A 17,347-nucleotide genomic window follows, 5' to 3' on the forward strand; every position below is an offset into this window, starting at 1 on the left:
GTGCACTTTTGTTTACAGTTAGGTGTGATTTTAGAGCATATTGAAGGTGGATCAACCTGAGCCCAAGATGTACTTTTAATATCATTTTAACAGTGGTGATTACTTATGTGTTTTTGTTGACTTTTTTAAAACAAATTTTTCCATGTTTGTGCCAACTGTGAGCTACTGATAATGTGTGTGGCAGAGCAGGGGTAACAGAGCTAAAGCACTGATTTTTAGAAGTTTGCTGAAATGGTTGGATTCCTGTTTGTGGGTTTTGCCTGTGGGGAAGGGAAATATAACTTTGGCTTTACTTTGCATAAAATTATTTTGAATTCAGCCAAAATGGCACATGTAACTCTCTGTATCATGAAATCTTTGAAGGAAATGGGGAAAAGCTGGCACTTTTAAGACTTGTAATTTTTTTTCACCTCTATGTTTTCTATTTATTTAAAATTACATACGGCTGATAAAGGTCAAAGTTTTCATTAAAAAAAATTAATCTTCACTTGACTAATGTTGCCTTTATTTAAGACACATGTGACTTCCCAGTTGTTAATAAATTGGTTAACTTGAAGTTCAGTGGTTCACCTGCTCCTGAACTCACCAGGAATCTGACACTGGGGTGGCGGGGTAAGCAGAAATAATAATTTACTTTGTTCTGAATGAACACATAAATATTCTGTCACCAAGCACTCCAGTCTACCACTGAAGCAGCTCTTTTCCATAACCTTGTGATGATAATATTGCACAAGGTGAGGAGTTGGCTGGAAGTGGTGATTCATTCCCATTCCCACCGTTCCTGGTGGGAGGACTGGAATGATGGTGGAGCCATGTGTTTTCTCACTGGCCTTTTAGGTGCATCAGCATTCTCTCACAGGCTTTGGAACAAACTTTGTTTTAGTGATGGCATTGTCTCAACAGCAGTTCAGCCTGGTGCTGACCTTGCCTTTCCTGTTCTGAGTGTTAAACCAGAGATTAAAACACCCTGTACTGAAATTCTTGGCCTTTCCCAGTCACATCCTAAGGACTGCACTGTTCTTGGTATGTTTGAGTGGGCACTGATTGTAATTAATTTATTACAGAATTAGGCTGAGGTAAACCATGTGCTGTTTTGAAGCCAGTACAGAGAGAGGAAGGCTGCAACTCCTTTTAAGCCAGAATTCAGCCTCTCACGCAGCCTCTTCCATCAACAAGGATATTTGCTTCCTTTCAGGAAAGGTGCTACTTTACTGTGCTGAAAAATAAAACCTTTCTCAGTCCCTGAATCTCTACTGGATAAGGCATAAGCTTATTATCTGCCAGCACCTTTTCTGCTGAATCAGTCAAAAAATAGTTAATGTTTTTGAACATTCCAGTGAGATGAATGAGGCAATTCATACCTCTGAGCTATTGTTGCAGGGTTTTGTTCTTTGTTTCCTATTGTAAAATGTCTGGAAACACAGGAAGATGACAGCTGTATTGGTTAATATTTTAAAGACTTTCTTCAAATACTCAAGGGCTAGAAACAATTTGAAAACAAAAGCCAAAACTACTTGCATACAGCTCAGGACAAGGGTGTGGTGTTATAATAAGTTACACAAAGCATATAATCCTGGACAGCAACCTCCAAGCAAGCAAAATGTTAATTTACTGGACCAAAACAACAAAAAACACCCTTCCCTTTAAGCAGCATTTTCCTTTCATAGTGTGGTGCTGAGTAATTTCAAGATGTCTGGATTTTTTTTTTCCCCTGAAGCATCCACTGCACTTTGAGGTAGCAAAAAAACCCCACATATTACACCAGGTCTGGCTTTGCTTTATTAACAGAGCACTGAGGCCTAAGCTCGAGAGCTGGCTTGTGAGGTGATGTCATGGGCACTGGGGCAATGTTAAGATATTATTGATTTGGTTTTGGGGGGTTTTTTCCTTCTATTATTTCTAGCTATTATTTATTATAATTAAGGGAAGATATCAGTGCTAGCTGAAAAGGTGCTGGGCCTGCTCGGAGCATCACTGACCGCTTTACTTTGGATGATTTCAGTGCTCCCCACCCTGACTGAAGGGTTTGATCCCTCTTCAGTCAAGTAAGAATGCGGGCCGGAGGTGGGCTGAGCACGGCCCGGCTCCCACCGCAGCGGGCACAGGCCCGGCTGGGAATGGCCCTCGGTGCTCAGAAGATGCTCGGCTTCCTAATCTCCCCCGCCCAGCCCCGGCTGTTCTATCTTTAACGCTTCCTGTTGGTGAGAGGAGCCGGCTCGAAAATGGTCGTGTTTCCTGGCGGGAGGCACGGCGGGCTCTCCGGCGCGTCGTGACCGCCCCTGCCCCGCCGCCCCACGCACGCCGCCGGCATCGTGCGGGCTCCTGCCGCCCGGGACACGGCCCCGGCCCCGGCCGTGCCGCGGGGGGAGCGCCCGGGGCTTGTGGAAACCTCTCCCACGGCCGCGTCCAGAGCGGGAGGCTGAGGGGAAGGAGTGAAAGGAAGAATAACAGCTCCGGCATTTCCCCCTGCGGAGGGCGCGCAGGTGGCGGGGAGACAATAGCGACCCCCGCACCCCGGCCCCGCCGCCGGCCCCGCTCCACGGCAGGTGCGGCCGGGCCTCGCCGCCGCTCGTCCTCGGGCCCCGCGCACGGCCCGAGCCCCGCAGAGGGCACCGGGGGTGTCCCGGGAGGGGCTCGGCCCGGGCCGCTTCGCTGCCGCCCCCCGCCCGCCGGGATTTCGTTGATTTTCGGGTTCCCGCGCGGGCCGGTCCCCGAGCTGTCCGAACCCGCTCCCGCCGCTGCCTTTAGGGCCGCGCTACCCGCGGGCGTCCGGAGGAGCGGATTTGGGACCCTCCGGCGACCCCTGCCTCCCCCCTTTCCATGCCGGGAGCCTCTGGCATTTCGGGGGGGTTCTCACGCCTCCCGTCGCTTTGGGATCGCCGCGCAGGGCACCGCGACCCCCGCACCGCCCGCTCCGTCCCCAGGAGCCGCACCAGGGGCAGGGGGCTCTGGCCAGGCCGGGGTCCCTGCTCAGGCCGGGGGTCCCTGGCCAGGCCGGGGGTCCCTGGCCAGGCCGGGGGTCCCTGCCCGCCCGGGCCCGGAGCGGCCTGGCTGAGCCCCGGCCCCGACGGGGCGCGCAACCGGTCCCGAGCTCGGCCCCCGCGGGGCGCGCAGCCCGGCCCCAGCCCCGCTGGATGCCCCGCACTGCTGCGGGGCGAGACAGGGCCGTTTGCTCCCTTCCCCGAGCTCATCTCCTCCAGGCTCCGCCGCTAACATCCCAAATTCCTCGAGGGAGAGAGGCGCCGGCTCGGTACCCGCTCCGCTCACAGTGCCCAGCATCCCCCAGCTCGGCAGGGATGCTCGGCCTCCTCCCACCCCAGAACGGGAGACGAGACAGGGAGCTCGCCCCAGTTCAGCCCTTCAGCAAAAAACACACAGTGCTGGGTGGAAAGGCTGGGGATTGGGGCCGGTTTTCTCCAAAACATCTCCTTTAGGTGTGCTTTATTTACCTCCTCTTGTCCCAAAGCCGCCCACACCCTTTCCCCCTCTCTCAACATCTCTAACAATTTATTTTGGCTCATTAAATTTAATTAAGAACGGAGTAGGTGTTCCATATTTAATAATTAAAAAAAAAAAAAACAGAAAAAAAGAAAAAAAACCAAAAAAACTAGGGGCATAATAACCTCCAAGAGGACTAAAATAAAGAATCGCTATTCAGATGCGGGCAGCCACAGTGCAATTTTTTATTACTTTTTTTTTTTTTTTTTAGTGTCTTTTTAAGAGCATCTAAGCACACACACATAAAAAGCTAGAAGGCATGCATTCCGGAGTTATTCCTATGCATATCCCTGCAATAATTTTCCGCTTTCCTTCGATAAAATTGCCAAATAATAATGAATCATTTCATAAATAATGGGTTTAGAAGCTTATCAGGGCAGGCGGGCCACTGCTGGGGTTTTATCTCTCTCGGCCACATTGCAGTAGTGTTCCGCTCTCCATACTAAATAGGAAACTGGACGTGATGTGGAATTAGAGCCTACCCAGCTGAAGCCACCCAACACTTACTACAAATATAGCCGCGATGCGTAGGCCACAAAATGGCTCCACTCACTTTTCCCAATGAAAAGCAAATGGTGAGTAAAGAGGAATCGGCTCTGCAGAAGTCTGGGCGCTGAGGGCGGCGGGATGTGGTTTCGGGGGGCTTCAGAGGGCAGCGAGGGCGCTTTTGGGGGCTTCTGCCCCACATGAGAGACGAGAAAAACACAAAATCTTTTCCGCGGTTGGGTTTTAATCTTTTTTATTCTTTGATGCGGGGTCGGTGAGGAGGAGAATACACTTTCCCCTTTGAAATTGTGGGGTGCGGCACCCCCACGGCCCCGGGACCCTGGGGCTGCGGCAGTGAGGGACGGGCTGGGGGGCGCTGGGGGCGAAGCGCCCACCGGGCCCGGCTCCCCCAGCCCTCCCCAGGGACAAACAGCGGGACACGGCCCGGCCGACGGCCAGAACCGAAGCGCTTCTCCCGACACCGGGGTCCCCCATATCCCGCTCCCTCCCGCCCCTTCGCTTTGGGGCGATTTCCCTACAAAGGGCCGGCGGGAGAGGTGCGCGTTTGGGTTGGAAATTTCCTGCCGATCGGCTGCTGGAAAACAAAAGGATTTTGCGAAGCAGAAACCAGCGGGCGGAGATTTAATGCCCCCCCTCCATTTTTTCTAAACGAAACCACCCCGATTTAAGGCAAAATTCTGCTGATATATTTGCGGTTTTGCGTATTTCGTTTTTAAACAAATGCGGGAGCGGACGCCATCGGGATTATTCATTTTTTTCCGAAGGGGAAAACCTGATTTTTCGTGATTTCGTTGGCGGGGTGAGCCGGCCTCACCTTCCTGGGCTGGCCGGCGGGGAACGGGCTCACTCCGCCGCCGGCCCGGTGCCGGCTCTCGCGGTTCCTCGGCCGCTAACCGGCCCCTTGAGGAATTTAATTTGCCCCTTTAGGAATTAAATTTTCCAGCCGGAGGTGGGAGAAACGCCGCCGCCGTCGCCGCTTCGTGCGAGCCCATCGGGAGAAAAACAACCCCGTGTCCGGCCCCGTCTGTGATTTCCTCCCGGGAAGACCGGGCTTGCAATGTGTCCAAAAAACCGCCCAATTCGCCCCAAATATAGGGCGCTTTTTTTCACGCCTTTTTTTTTCTCTGTTTATTTTGATTTTTCCACGCCAGGCCATGGCCGTCGCTCGTTGTGGCCCCGTGTGCGAGGCGGCGGCTCCCGGCGGCGGCGGGGGGGGACCCGGGGGTGGCCGCTGTCCCCTATCACAGGGGCCTCCTCGGGGTGCTGTTCCCTCCTTCCCTCTCCCCTGCACCTTTCTCCCTCCACTGATCTCTAGCAATCCGGACCCACCAGATCCACCCTCTCCTTTTTTTTTTCCTCCCCCCCTTCTCTTCCTCCCAGGATTTAGCAGTTTTATCCCGATGCGGGTGTCCTTCCTCTCTGTAAAGTCGTAAGTACCTTGAGGTGGGAGGAGTAAATTCAGCCTGACACTGAGAGCGCTTTTGTTGAAACAGGAGAGACTTGCGGTGTCCCTACTTAAATATGACACATGTGAGTAATCTCTTCCTATACAATATCGGAATAGGCAATTAGATTTTTTCTTTCTAGAGGGCTGGCGGGAAGGTGGCCGGAGGGAAAGCAGAGAACTTGTTCTTTAGGTTGGGTGGTTGTAATTTTTTTTATTTTATTTTCCAGAGAGATAGTGATACATGGCAAAAAACCCCAATTGGGTTTTTTGTTTTGTTTGAGGTTTTTTGTTGGTTTGTATTGTTTTTCCTCGCGACTCAGTTTATCAGAAACGGAATAAAAAATAACCCGAGGCAAAAGAGCGAGAAGGATGAGTGGCAGCTCTCTGCTCCGTTAAGCTCCTCATTTATATAGAAAAGAATAACTAATCAACCAAAACAACAACAACAAAAAAAAAAATCCAAAAACGAACGAGGGCATATGTGGGAGATAAAGCATAGAAATAATCGCGATGTCTGTCCGAGGCGCGAGGTGCCCTGTCGCGACAGCATTTGTTCTGTGGGAGACGGGGGACAATGCTGTGCGTGCGGCCGCGGCCGGGCCCCTTCCTCCTTCCTGCGGTAGCGAACGCGCGGGGGAATTGACTCCGTTAGGGGCTGGGTTAACCCCCTCTCCCCCAAAAAGTGGTTCCAGGTATATTTCGATAGTTTATAAATAACAACAAAAAATAATCATGGGCGGAGAAGGAGACGCCCGTGAGGCTAAGGCCACTACGGGCAGGCCGGGCGGCCACTGGGCAGGCTCCGCAGGGTGGCGAACACCGCCGGGGACCCCAAAACGGGGAGAAACACCCCCAGAAAAGCGGGGCTGCGTGCTGGGCCTCCGCCGTAATTTGGCCGCACAATTTAACCCGCGCCCTCGGCGGCGCTGCGGGCGCTGCCCGAGCCCCCTCGCTGCTCATCGGTGCCGCTGTGAATCCCCGCGGGGCACCGGGAGCCTGCCGGGGGCTCCGGCCCATCCCCATCGTGCGGGACCGGGGCGCTGCCAGACGTCAAAGCGCCGCTCCGCCAGGCTCCGTGACGTCACGGCCGGGCCGGGGCGCCCCGTGACGTCACGGCACCGCACGGCTCGGCGGGCTGGACCCACAGACCGCCCCCCCCTCCCGCCAGCAAACTCTAAATTATTTGGGGTGATCAGGAACTCCCCCGTTTCTCACCGACGAGGTGTGAGCCCCACGCGGGTCCCCCGTCGGGCGGTGCCCGTGGAGGGGCAAAGCCCCGCCGTGGTCCCCGTGCGGGGCCGGCCCTGAGCGCTGCCTCTCTCTGCAGGACGATGGACAGGCCGCCCGCCCCGCCGCCCCCCAGTGACCCCCGCGATGCCCGCCCCGCCCGGCGGCACGACTCGGAAGCGGAGACCACGAGCGAGCCGGAGAGCAGCCGCGGGGGCATGGAGGCGCCGGCGGACCCCCAGCTGCTGCTCAACGGGGCGGCCAAGGAGGCGGGCCGGCCCTCCCCCGGGCCCCCCGCCGCCCCTGTGCCCGTCATCGAGCTGGTGCGCCGGGGGGGCTCCCTGGACATAAAAAGCCGTGAGGCGGCGGGGGAGGCGATGCAGAGAGCGCCGGGAGCCGAGCCGTGCCGCGCCGCCGAGGCCGCCTGCGAGGCCCGCATGGTGCAGCTGAGCCCCCCCGCGCTCCCGCTGCAGCCCCCCGGCAGGGCCATGCTCTACAACCTGGGCCAGCCGCTGGCCACCATCAACAGGTCCGTGTCCCCCCCGTCCCATCCCATCCCGGAGCGGTGTCCCACGGGTGTCCCGCGCGGTGTTGGGGCGGCGGGAGGCGCGGGGCGGAGATGCGGGGGCAGAAGCAGCAGCATCCCTTCGTCTGCGCGGGGCTCGTCGCTTGATCATCGCGGGTTTGCACGCAAACTTTGCAAAGAGAGAAAGGGAAAAGGCGAGGGGAAAGTGAAAAAAGAAACGAAAATCTCGTTCCTCGAAGGAAAAATAATTGCGGTGGTAAAGTCCTGGATAGAGCGAAGGGGTCCGTCAATAACGGGACGAGAACCGGTTTAGCTCTTCCCAGCTCCCCGGGCTCTCTCTGTTGTCCGACGAGTCCCGCAAATGAGCGAAAGGGACAGCAGAGGTTCTGACAGGGGCTGAGCCAGCCCGGGGGTGTGCGGGGACGGACCCCGCCTCGCCTCCCAGGGAAAGCTGCGGTCGGGGGGCCGTGCGTGCCCGCCTGCGGGGCAGCACGAAGTCGCGGGAATGGGGGGATTCTGCCCAAAACCGCAAGCCTGGACGCCCCACGCCGCTCACATCCCCCTGCCCGCTCAGGGCTGGCGTTCCTTGCTGCGTGTCCCCGGCTGGCCGCGTGTGGTGTCACCGCACGACCCCGGGCTCGGCTTCGTGAGCCGTGAGCTCGCTCCGAGGTCACGGAGCAGCTCCGCTTCCCGCCGGCCCGGACGCAGCCCCCCTCACGGGCCGGGCCGGGGGGGTGTCGGTGTGTCCTCACGACCTGTCTGCCTTTCTTTGCAGCGGGTTTTTCGGCGAACCGGACTCCTTCTCTATGTACGGCAGCAACCGGGTGAAGCGGAGACCCTCTCCGTACGAGATGGAGATCACTGACGGTGAGAGAATTTCGCCCCTGCGCCGCATTTTGGGGGGAAGGGGTGTCTCCATCTGCCATGGGGGGCGAGTTCCTGCACAATGCCACACTCTGGGACTAAACCCCCAAATAATAAAAGGACTAACCCCCCAAACCGTAAAACGCGAGTAGGATGCCCAGGTAGGCAGGGGGGGTCTCCGGTAAGCGGAGCCCACAGCGGTCCCCGAGCTTGCCTTCGCCCAGCACCCGGCGATGCAGTTCAGGCTGTGGCTAATTACATCCCTATTCCGCCAATTGCTTAGAGACTAAATCCGAAAGAAGACAATAAATGCGCGTCTTTGTTGAAGTGCGGATCAGGGCCATTGCCGTTGCGGTGAGATGTTGCGCCTGTAAAACCCTTTCAGCCAGGAGGCGTTCGCACTGCGGAGGGCAGCCTCGGGCAGAAAGGATAACCTGCCTTTAAACCAACGCCTGGGCATCCTACTCGCGTTTTACGGTTTGCCCGCCCCTGGCAGCGGGCTTGGGGTGCGGGATGCTGCGTGCAAGGCGATCTCTGCCCACGGGCTGCTGCCCACGCAAAGGGACACTTGCAGGAACGATTTGCACGTGGAAGGCCGGCCTGTTTATCTTTGGAGTTAATAGACCGTACACACGAGATTCACTGAAATGCGTTTTATCTTTAGTGATTGTGAACACTGCATTTCAATTGCTGGACAATTAATTTTCCTCCTTTCCAGCTAGCTGTCCCTTTCCTTCTACCCAGCTAATCTAAGATCAAATCATAACCTTTATCAGTCTAGAATAATGCATCCCGAAATGACAGGCTCAGGGTATTATCTGCATTAATCAGGGTCCTCTCCCCTCCCGGTCCTTTCAGACTGCAGCCCCGTGGGACAGGGGATGTTACAGCCCCGGCACAAGAAGGGCTTTTTGTCTGGGTTTTGATTCCGAGGTTTAGCAGCTATGGTAGAAAGTCCATCAAATCTCGGTGTCTGACTAAAGCTTTGCACTTGCTATTAAATTACGAATTAAGGATTACAGAAATACTTGGTTGTAACCAAGTTTTTGAACATGTGTTTTGATGCAGGTGTACAGATTGGGCCCAATCCTGCAGGTTCTGGGTCATGTGAATTTCCAGGATTGGACTCAATATTTTTTGAGGGGAAAAAGGGTATCAGATAATGTTGTGCAAACAGGAACACTTTGTAGGGATGTACATCCCATGCTGAAGCACCTGTGTGGTCTGAGGCACTTTGCTTATTGCTCTGATGGGCACCTGCTGGGTGACATCCAGGGCACACAGGAGCAGCACTCTTGAGGGTCCTCAGCCCTTGGGGGCTGCAGAAGAGCAGGAAAGTCTCTTCAGACACTTTGTGTTTGTGGTTTTTTTCTGCGAGAGAATAAGTGGTGGGTTTTTTGCAGTAGTTCTTTATCTATTTTATGGAAATTTTGTTCCATTTAATATCTTCTTTAAAAATTACTAGAAGTGAAGATAAAAAATGCAAAAAAGTATCTCTTAAAAAGTATATCCTGGAACTTTGGAAGATCATTTTTTATTAATTTCTCTCATATTTCTAATTTTAAAGAAAGCATCCGTCAATCATTAGAACAAAATCCAGGCAAAAATTCTCCTCTGATTGCTTGAATTAATTATGAGGCAAAATTTTTTATGAGAAGTAGACTTTCTATTATAACACAGCTATGGGGCATTTTAATTTCCTCCACTGCTTGACATGTTTTGGCCAAAGCCTGATCTCTTTCTTAAAGATATGTTTAATTCAGCTGGGACAGGAATCAAGAGTTTGACTGGTGTCAGAATTTGTTTTATATATACTAAAGCTTGATTTAGGTGCCCCTGGATGAAAATAAACAGTTTGTAGGGTTTTTTTTTCTTTTCTGATTTCTGACCAATTTATTAATAGATGCCTTTTAGTCATCAACTTTCAGTGAACAGAAACACATATTTGAAGACTGAAAGTCTCTTGAGGATTTTTCTTTAATGAGTAGTATCCAAGATGGGGTCATTTCTCATACTCTTATGGGAGTAAATAGCTTTTGAGGTCCCTCTTTCTCTGGATTCAAGACCAGTTGCTTTGTCTTGTCTGGAAATAGCAGTAAAGTATTAAAAATGTCATATTATTTTAGTAGGATGAAGAACATTCTTCACTGCTTAATTAGCAGTGCTGCTGAGGTCCTTTTGGACCCTGACACTTTCCCCACAATCCTGTGGCGCAGCAGGCTGCAAACATCAGGGACAGGAAACCTTCCCTTTGCATGAGCTCTTGTACCTTAATTCATACAGAAGGCATTAGGTGCTGTTTGGGGGTGAATATTGCCTTTATTAAAGCATCATACTGGAATCCTGGAGGTCAGAGAGATGTTTGTAGTTTCTACATGCCCCAGCTTGTCCCAGGGGCTGTTTGTGACTTTAGGGGGCTCCCAGCTCTGAGCACACCGTGAGGAGGAGTGAGTTGTGTGGCTGCTCACAGGCTGGAGAAGCTGGCAGCTTTAACTGGCTGCCTGGGAGTGTGTCCCCATGCAAACCCTGCAGTGCATTGGGTGTTCTGGGTGCTGTGCTGGGCTGCAGGGACTCAGCTTGCCCTGAAGGGAGGAAAGTGTGATGGTATCTGATGGCATCTGATCAGCTGGGATGAGGGATTCCATTTCTCCTGTTGAGCAGGGTGGGATTTGCTGAGGTACAGCCTGACCAGGATACCCATAAAAAGTCACATGTTTGGTTCCTGTGCCACAGTCAAGGAAACCAAGAGTTTGGGTAGAAAAGAATAAAGGTGTTTAAATGTGCCCTGGGGGGCTGGTTCCACTGGGTGCTGTCAGAACTGTGGCTTAAACTGCTCACCAAGGCCAGGGACTTGTTCCCACCAGGAGGGAGAAGTTAGGCAGGTGTCACAGAGTGGGGAATACAGGGGACAGATGGGGGGAATGGGAATTCCACAGCCCTTTGGAGTAAATCTCACCAACGTGTTACCTGCAAGGCTTTGCTTCCCACTCTGTGATGATTTTTATTGTATGTGATTCTTCCTATCCCATGGGAGTTTCTGCCCTGGTCATTCTTCCAGATTTTCATGAGATTGATATGACCTTCCATTGTTGGTGTCTCCTGGAGGAGATGATGGGAAGGATGTAATAATAAAAGCATCTTATGGTAGTGTTCCCTCATGTGAGCTGGTTTCCATGAACCCAAGGACCTGCAATCCTGATTTACAGCATTGCTGCTCCTGCAGAACAGTACTTTTCAGTACATGGGCTTTTGGGTCTCTTCTAGCACAGAGACAAATCTTTTCTCATGTACACCAGGAGTTGCCCTGATGTGCTGAAAGGAGAATTGGTGTGCTTTTACCTTCATCCTGTGTAGAATCCCTTCTCAGAAACATGGCTGTAGAATTTCAAGGTGTAATTGGAGGTCACATGTATTTAGGTCAAACGGACACCCCCAGCAATTTGGGGCCCCTTCTCCAATTAGTGTCAGAGGGAGTTTTTGTGGCAGTGAGGAGGAGAGAGAGCAGGCAGCCCTCAAGTCAGCTGTGAAGCTGTTCCAAATAGTGATCACCCTTCCAGCAGGACACTGCCTTCACTCTGTGGGTCAGTGTGGTCACTTCCTACCTGTCTTCATTGCTATGGGACAAATCCCACCACCCCATTTCATTCAGAGGGCTGGTCTCTCTCAGCAGGGAAGACCTCTGGGTCTCAGAGCTGTCAAAGCCTCTGCTCAAGCTAATTTCCTCCCGTCCCAATGGTGCGTCCTTTAGACAATTTTTGGGATTGAAAATAAAGCAATCTAGTGAGAATAACTTTTAATAGGACCATTGTTGCTGAGTTACCCTTGTTGATGAGTTGACATACCCTAAAATTATAGCAGCCTTCTGCACACATATCATGGCCTAAGCCTTCTTCTTTGGAGAGGTAAATTTTGATATCTGAGGAGACATCCAAAGAGATGCAACTCCATTTTTCCCTTCCACTGGATTGAACAGAAATTATGGCCTTCTCAGCTCATGGGGTCACCTTCCCCTTAGCTGGAAACTCTTATTTCACTGCCTTGCTGATTAGACCTCACTAAAATTGGTCGGTTAGTTAATTTGCAAGGCAGTGACCTATCCAGCAAAGTAACACCTGTTAAACCCAGCTCCTAATTCTGCGTGGTTGGAATTGCAGGTCCTCACACGAAGGTGGTTCGTCGCATTTTCACCAACAGCCGGGAGAGATGGAGGCAGCAGAACGTCAACGGGGCCTTCGCAGAGCTGCGCAAGCTCATCCCCACCCACCCGCCCGACAAAAAGCTCAGCAAGAACGAGATCCTGCGCCTGGCTATGAAATACATCAACTTCCTGGCCAAGCTGCTCAACGACCAGGAGGAAGAAGGAAACCAAAGGGGCAAGGTGAACAAAGACTCGGGGATAGTCCAGGAAGACCTCCTGCAGGACATGTTGTCTCCCAACTCCAGCTGTGGAAGCTCTTTGGACGGGGCGGCGAGCCCGGACAGCTTCACGGAAGAGCACGAGGCGCTGGATTCGAAGCACACGCGGAGCCTGCACCACGCCATCCTCCCTGTAGAAGGCAACGCGCAGCGGTGATGACCCCCACGCTGCTCCCCAAGAGCCACGGGGGGAGAGGCCGGGCCTGGCTGTGCAGCTGCCAGAACTTGTGCCTGTGGGATTTGTGACTCTGCCTTTCCCTGGGAGCTCGCTCTGCCCAGCCCAGACCGACCCAGATGAACGTTCGGGGTTTAGGTACGTGACCGTACGAAGAAGAAAAGCGTTGAGGTCATCTTCATTGTACAGAACTGCTCGGGATGGGACTCTGAGGAGGGGAAGGAGACGTGGCTGGCGCCTCCCCAGCGTTTAGAGGGTTTCCAGACCACTTGGTGACCGTCTCTTTTCAAACAGTCGTCCGGGTAGAGACGTGGAGCTCCTCTTCCACTGCCCGCCGAGGCCGCCGGCGCTTTCCAGCTCCACGTGGTGCTGGAAACTGCTGCATCACGCCAGTGCTGCAGCACTTCTGCAGCCTGTGCCACATCCAGCTGGTCTGAGCAGGAGCTTAGCCACATATTCCTGTTGTCCGAGAGCTTTTGACTGTATCTTTTTAAAGAGGTGAAAAAATACCCTCAGCAAAAGAACTATTAAAAGGATTTAGACTATTTCTTTTTCTCTCCTTTTTTTCTTTCTTTCTTCTTTTTTTTTTTTTTCCCTTCCCTTTCTTCCTTTCTCTTCTATCTGATTTTGGATTGTTTGGGCTTGTTGTATTTATGATGTGGGATTACTTCCGTTTAACACTGTCATGCAGTATCCACTGAATGAAAAGGTACATAGGTATTTTCTGCCACACTCCCAGTCCCCGATCCTTCTGCTGGTAACACTCAGCAGGTGAATTTCAAGCCTGCTCTGGTCTTCTAGAGTTTTTCCAGTGGTTTCTGTGGGGCCAGAGCTTCTCTCGAGAAAGATGAATTTCAGAGCTGGTAAAGGAAGAAAATATTTGCTAGTGAAGTATCTCTTTGGACTGGGGGATTTTTAAATTCAAAAAAGCAAAAAAAAAAAAGGGCAAAAGGAGTCAATGATGTATCAACAGTGTGCGTGTACATAGGGTTATAAAAAGGTTTTTTGATGGTATGCTTTGAATTTTTTGGTTTTATTTTGTGAAATGGTGGTTCAGCTGTGCCAATGCCCACAGTGTGGACAATAGTGCTGGATTTATTCTGGTGTTAGGAAGGCCCTCACCTGTCGAGGCTGGTGGGGGTCCACAGCCTCTCTGAATCTTGGGGGAAGCAGAAAAACAGTGGTGGGATTAGCCTGCGTTCCCGAGTGCTCAAATTGCTGCCAAGCTGATCCCTGTGACTGAGCTGATCCCCTGACCCTGCTGCCCCCCAGGAGGACGTTTGGGAAGCGGGAGGGCAGGGGAGCAGGAGGCTGCTGCTGCTGCAGTGGGAGCTGAGAGCCACACTGGGCCACCACTGCTGCATCAGGCCACCTCTCCCAACCCATCTCCTGAGCCTGATGGAGCAATTGCCCCAAACCCACCCTCTCCCTCTGCACACATGTCAAGGCACAGAAATCTCTACCATGATACAGCAGAAAAAAATCCCCAAACCCACACACAAACCTCCTTTGGAAGGGAATAAATCTTTCTGAGTGGGGATACCTCCCACCACACTCGTGCCTTCCCAAGGATGCTGAGGTACAAGGGAACACTGAGAATTTGAGTGGGTGTCTGCAAGCCCATCCAGGCTTAATTCAGAGCCCTGTCATTGCCATCCCTGCTTGGTTTTGATGCCTCTCTGTAAATAATAGGTAAGAGTCTGGCATGTGGCTTGGCATGCTAGGCAGAATCAGTTGCCTGGGTAGGGATCCTGGCCCATGCAAGGATTTCCAGCATAGCCCCCAAATTTTTGGAAAGCACCAATCTCCCCCATCTTAAACTGGGGAAAAGGAGGAAAATTCTTGGGTCTGGATTGCCTGTGCAGGGGGGTTTTAGTAGAGGGGGTTTCCTGCAGGGCTGGGCCAGGGAAGGTGCTGGGGGTGAGGAGGAGATGCTGAGGAAGAGGTTTGGACTGGTACTGGTGCCAGGGGCAGGAGAGACAAGCAGGGGGGCTTCCAGGGGGCCCTCAGGGTGAGGGGAGGGAGTAGGGGGGTGCTGTCACACAGGTGAAGCAGTTCCTGGTTCCCAAACAACCCTGGGGGGACATGTGGGGCTTTCACACCATTGTGATCAACCTGACACGAGAAAATAAAATAATTCACCAATGCTCAGAAATCCCTCATTCCACACAAACCCATCACTTCTTGTTTGTATCTTCTGGGGAGCTGCACAGTTGGGGAAATGGTACAACCTTGTCAGCACCCCCAGACGCCCCCAGGCACGCAGGTCCCCCGGGGTATGTACAGTTGTACTTTAATTGTGATTTGAATGGTACATTTCCTCTGCCCACCTCTCCTCCTGCCTGCTTCACCTCTCGCTGTGTGGCCCATCACCCCCATTCCTGTCGGGAGCAGCGCCCTGGGGCAATGTCGTACCGTGTGAGTGAATTCCTGCCTTACGAATTTTGGTTTTTTCAGCCCCATCCCTTTCTCTGCCACCCTCCCCTTGGATTTCTGCATTTTTTCTGCAGAAATGAAGTAACCAGACCTGGTACCCTGAGTCTCAACCCACTGTGGATGTGCTATTTAGAAAACACATTTGTTGTAATGTGTGTGTATATATAAATATATATATATAATGAATATATCAAGAATATTTCTAAATAAAGTTTTACAAAGCAGCCTCCACTCGCTGTCTGCCTCTGTCCCACCTCCCCCCTGAAATCCACCATGAGTTTGGAGCTCCATCCCAGAGTGTCGTGGGCTGAAGGTGCCAGCGTGGCCCATTCCCAGCCAGCCAAAGACATAAACGGGCAGCAAAAAACGTTGCAAAAGGATCTGCTAATTGTGTTTTTTCTTTTTTTTCACTTGCTTGACTCACACGGTCCAGCCTGGGCGGGGGGAAGAGCGCGCAGGGCCGGCAGGAAGGAAGGCGGGCGATGAAGCAATGCCCGCGGCAGGCGAGCGTTACCAGCCACCCCCGGCTCACCCCAGCGCGTCCCTTGCAGGTCCCCCAAAGGCTCCGGTGGCCTTTCCCCTTCTTTTGGCCAGGCTGACTGTGCAAGGAAGGGGCTGCTGGGGGGCCACGCTACTTCCCTTTGCACCACGGCAGGCACTCGGCCATGATTTAACAGGCAGCGAGAGTAATTCCTCTTTTTTAAGAAAGAAATTGTCACAGCCACGTGCAGAAGTGCTTTGAAAAATGTACAGCACTAATTAGGCAGCGTTTGCAGGCTAAGCAATCCACTGAACATGTGTGTGTTTTAAAAAAATATCTATATCTAAAGTATATATATCTCTATCTATCTATCTATCTATCTATCTCTTTATATATATATATATAGCACCATGCTGCTGGTGGTGGCTGACACCATACTGAGCAGGAATGGTACCATAAGTATTTTCTTCTCTTGATTTTCTGTGAATTACAGGTTGTTGCCTTTTTAAACAAACCCTTTAAAGCATCCCTTGCTTTTTTAAAGCCTCCCCACAGAAGTTTAACTGCTAACCCCATCTCCCCATTAGCCTGGGAGCCAACGCTCGCTTTTAAGGTTTCTAGGTGAAATTTCCCCCAGGTGGAAGAGGGGAGCCCTGTCCAGAGCCCCAGAGGAGGGACAGGGGGGTGTCCCCTCCGCAGCCAGGCTGAGCAGAGCCCCAGCAGCCAGGGCTGGGCTGGTTCCATGCCAGGCTCTGGGACAAGGCGTGGGGCAGGTGTGGGCAGCGTGTGGCTGCTGGGTGTTTATCTGGAGCTGGGAGATCACAGCTGTACATCTGGTTTAACCCCTGTGTCCTGTTCTGCTGCCAGCCCAGCAAGAGCTGATAGCTCACCCACCGGTTATCTCTGCCTCCCACCTCCTGCTCCTCTCCCTCCCTCCTTCCATTGCCCGGACAATTCTCATTTCACCTCCCCCTTCAGTTCTTTTGCTCTCTTCAAGTAAAATATCCTTGATGGCCACAAGTAACCAGCAAAGGAAAAAGCATTCTTAAGGGAAAAACACCTGCAGGGTGAAGGCTTCAAACATCTCTGTGCACATTTATACATTCTATAACCTATGGAAAGGGCTGGGAAGCTTCCAGTGCCACCTGCTCCATGGTGGGATGGTCAGTGTGCATCACTCCTGGTTGACCCTGGTGCTGGGGACACCCTGGGTGCTGCTCTGCTGGGACAGGCTCCAGGGTTGTGTCCACAGCTGGTGGCTCTGTGCTGGCCATGCTGGAAGAAGCATCTTCCTTCCATCATCTTTTTCTCCTGAGCATTTGGACCTTGGTGCTGCTTGGCCACCAAAATGCAAATGTCACAGAAGGTAGCAGACATTCACCTGCCTTCTTTTTTTTTTTTTTTTTTTTTTTTTTTTAAGTAATTTTTAAAAGCCCTTCCCATTCTTGCCTTCCAAAATTTAATTAATTTCTCATCAAATGGTAATTTCTTTCTACAATCATGTTGTGTTGCAAAGGATAATGTGCAATGCTCTGTGGATTCAAATATATGGGGGGAAAACCCCAACCCAATCAATTTTTTTCTCTGTTCATGCAAAACAGAAAAGAAAGCTGGGAAAAGCACCCTAAGGTCCTGGTTGCCCCTGCACAGAAGGGATTGGTGCAGCAGGAGGGAAAGCTGGGACACTGCTGGGGCCCATCTCTCACAGGTGGCACCACAAGGTGATGGGGATTCTGGTCTGAGGGGCAGGAGATTTTCTGGAAAATAGCA

At 52.3% G+C, this 17,347-nt stretch overlaps 1 protein-coding gene across 4 annotated transcripts; it reads left to right on the forward strand.

Annotated features, from left to right (window-relative positions):
- Positions 1 to 3,947: 3,947 nt before the first annotated feature.
- On the forward strand, positions 3,948 to 14,605 carry TAL1 (TAL bHLH transcription factor 1, erythroid differentiation factor). Of its 4 annotated transcripts, none has more exons than XM_084211109.1 (5): positions 3,948 to 4,073; positions 5,386 to 5,434; positions 6,780 to 7,208; positions 7,981 to 8,072; positions 12,224 to 14,605. In XM_084211109.1, exons 2-5 carry the CDS (start codon positions 5,406 to 5,408, stop codon positions 12,640 to 12,642), a joined length of 969 nt encoding a protein of 322 aa, XP_084067235.1. In that variant the 5' UTR covers positions 3,948 to 4,073; positions 5,386 to 5,405; the 3' UTR covers positions 12,643 to 14,605. The 4 variants fall into 4 exon arrangements, with proteins under 4 accessions (XP_084067235.1, XP_084067237.1, XP_084067236.1 ...); XM_084211111.1 differs by having other exon boundaries at positions 3,955 to 4,073; positions 5,386 to 5,535; XM_084211110.1 differs by lacking the exon at positions 5,386 to 5,434 and having other exon boundaries at positions 3,982 to 4,073.
- The last annotated feature ends 2,742 nt before the right edge of the window (positions 14,606 to 17,347 follow it).

The sequence above is a fragment of the Fringilla coelebs genome, assembly GCF_963513975.1.
Source record: "Fringilla coelebs genome assembly, chromosome: 9".
Taxonomy (NCBI): Eukaryota; Metazoa; Chordata; class Aves; order Passeriformes; family Fringillidae; genus Fringilla; species Fringilla coelebs.

Coding starts and splice junctions, on each gene's coding strand:
- TAL1 (XM_084211108.1), top strand. CDS start 5,160: ATGGCCGTCGCTCGTTGTGGCCCCGTGTGCGAGGCGGCGGCTCCCGGC. Junction 5,435..6,779: donor TCCTTCCTCTCTGTAAAGTC/GTAAGTACCTTG, acceptor CTCTCTCTGCAG/GACGATGGACAGGCCGCCCG. Junction 7,209..7,980: donor CCGCTGGCCACCATCAACAG/GTCCGTGTCCCC, acceptor CTTTCTTTGCAG/CGGGTTTTTCGGCGAACCGG.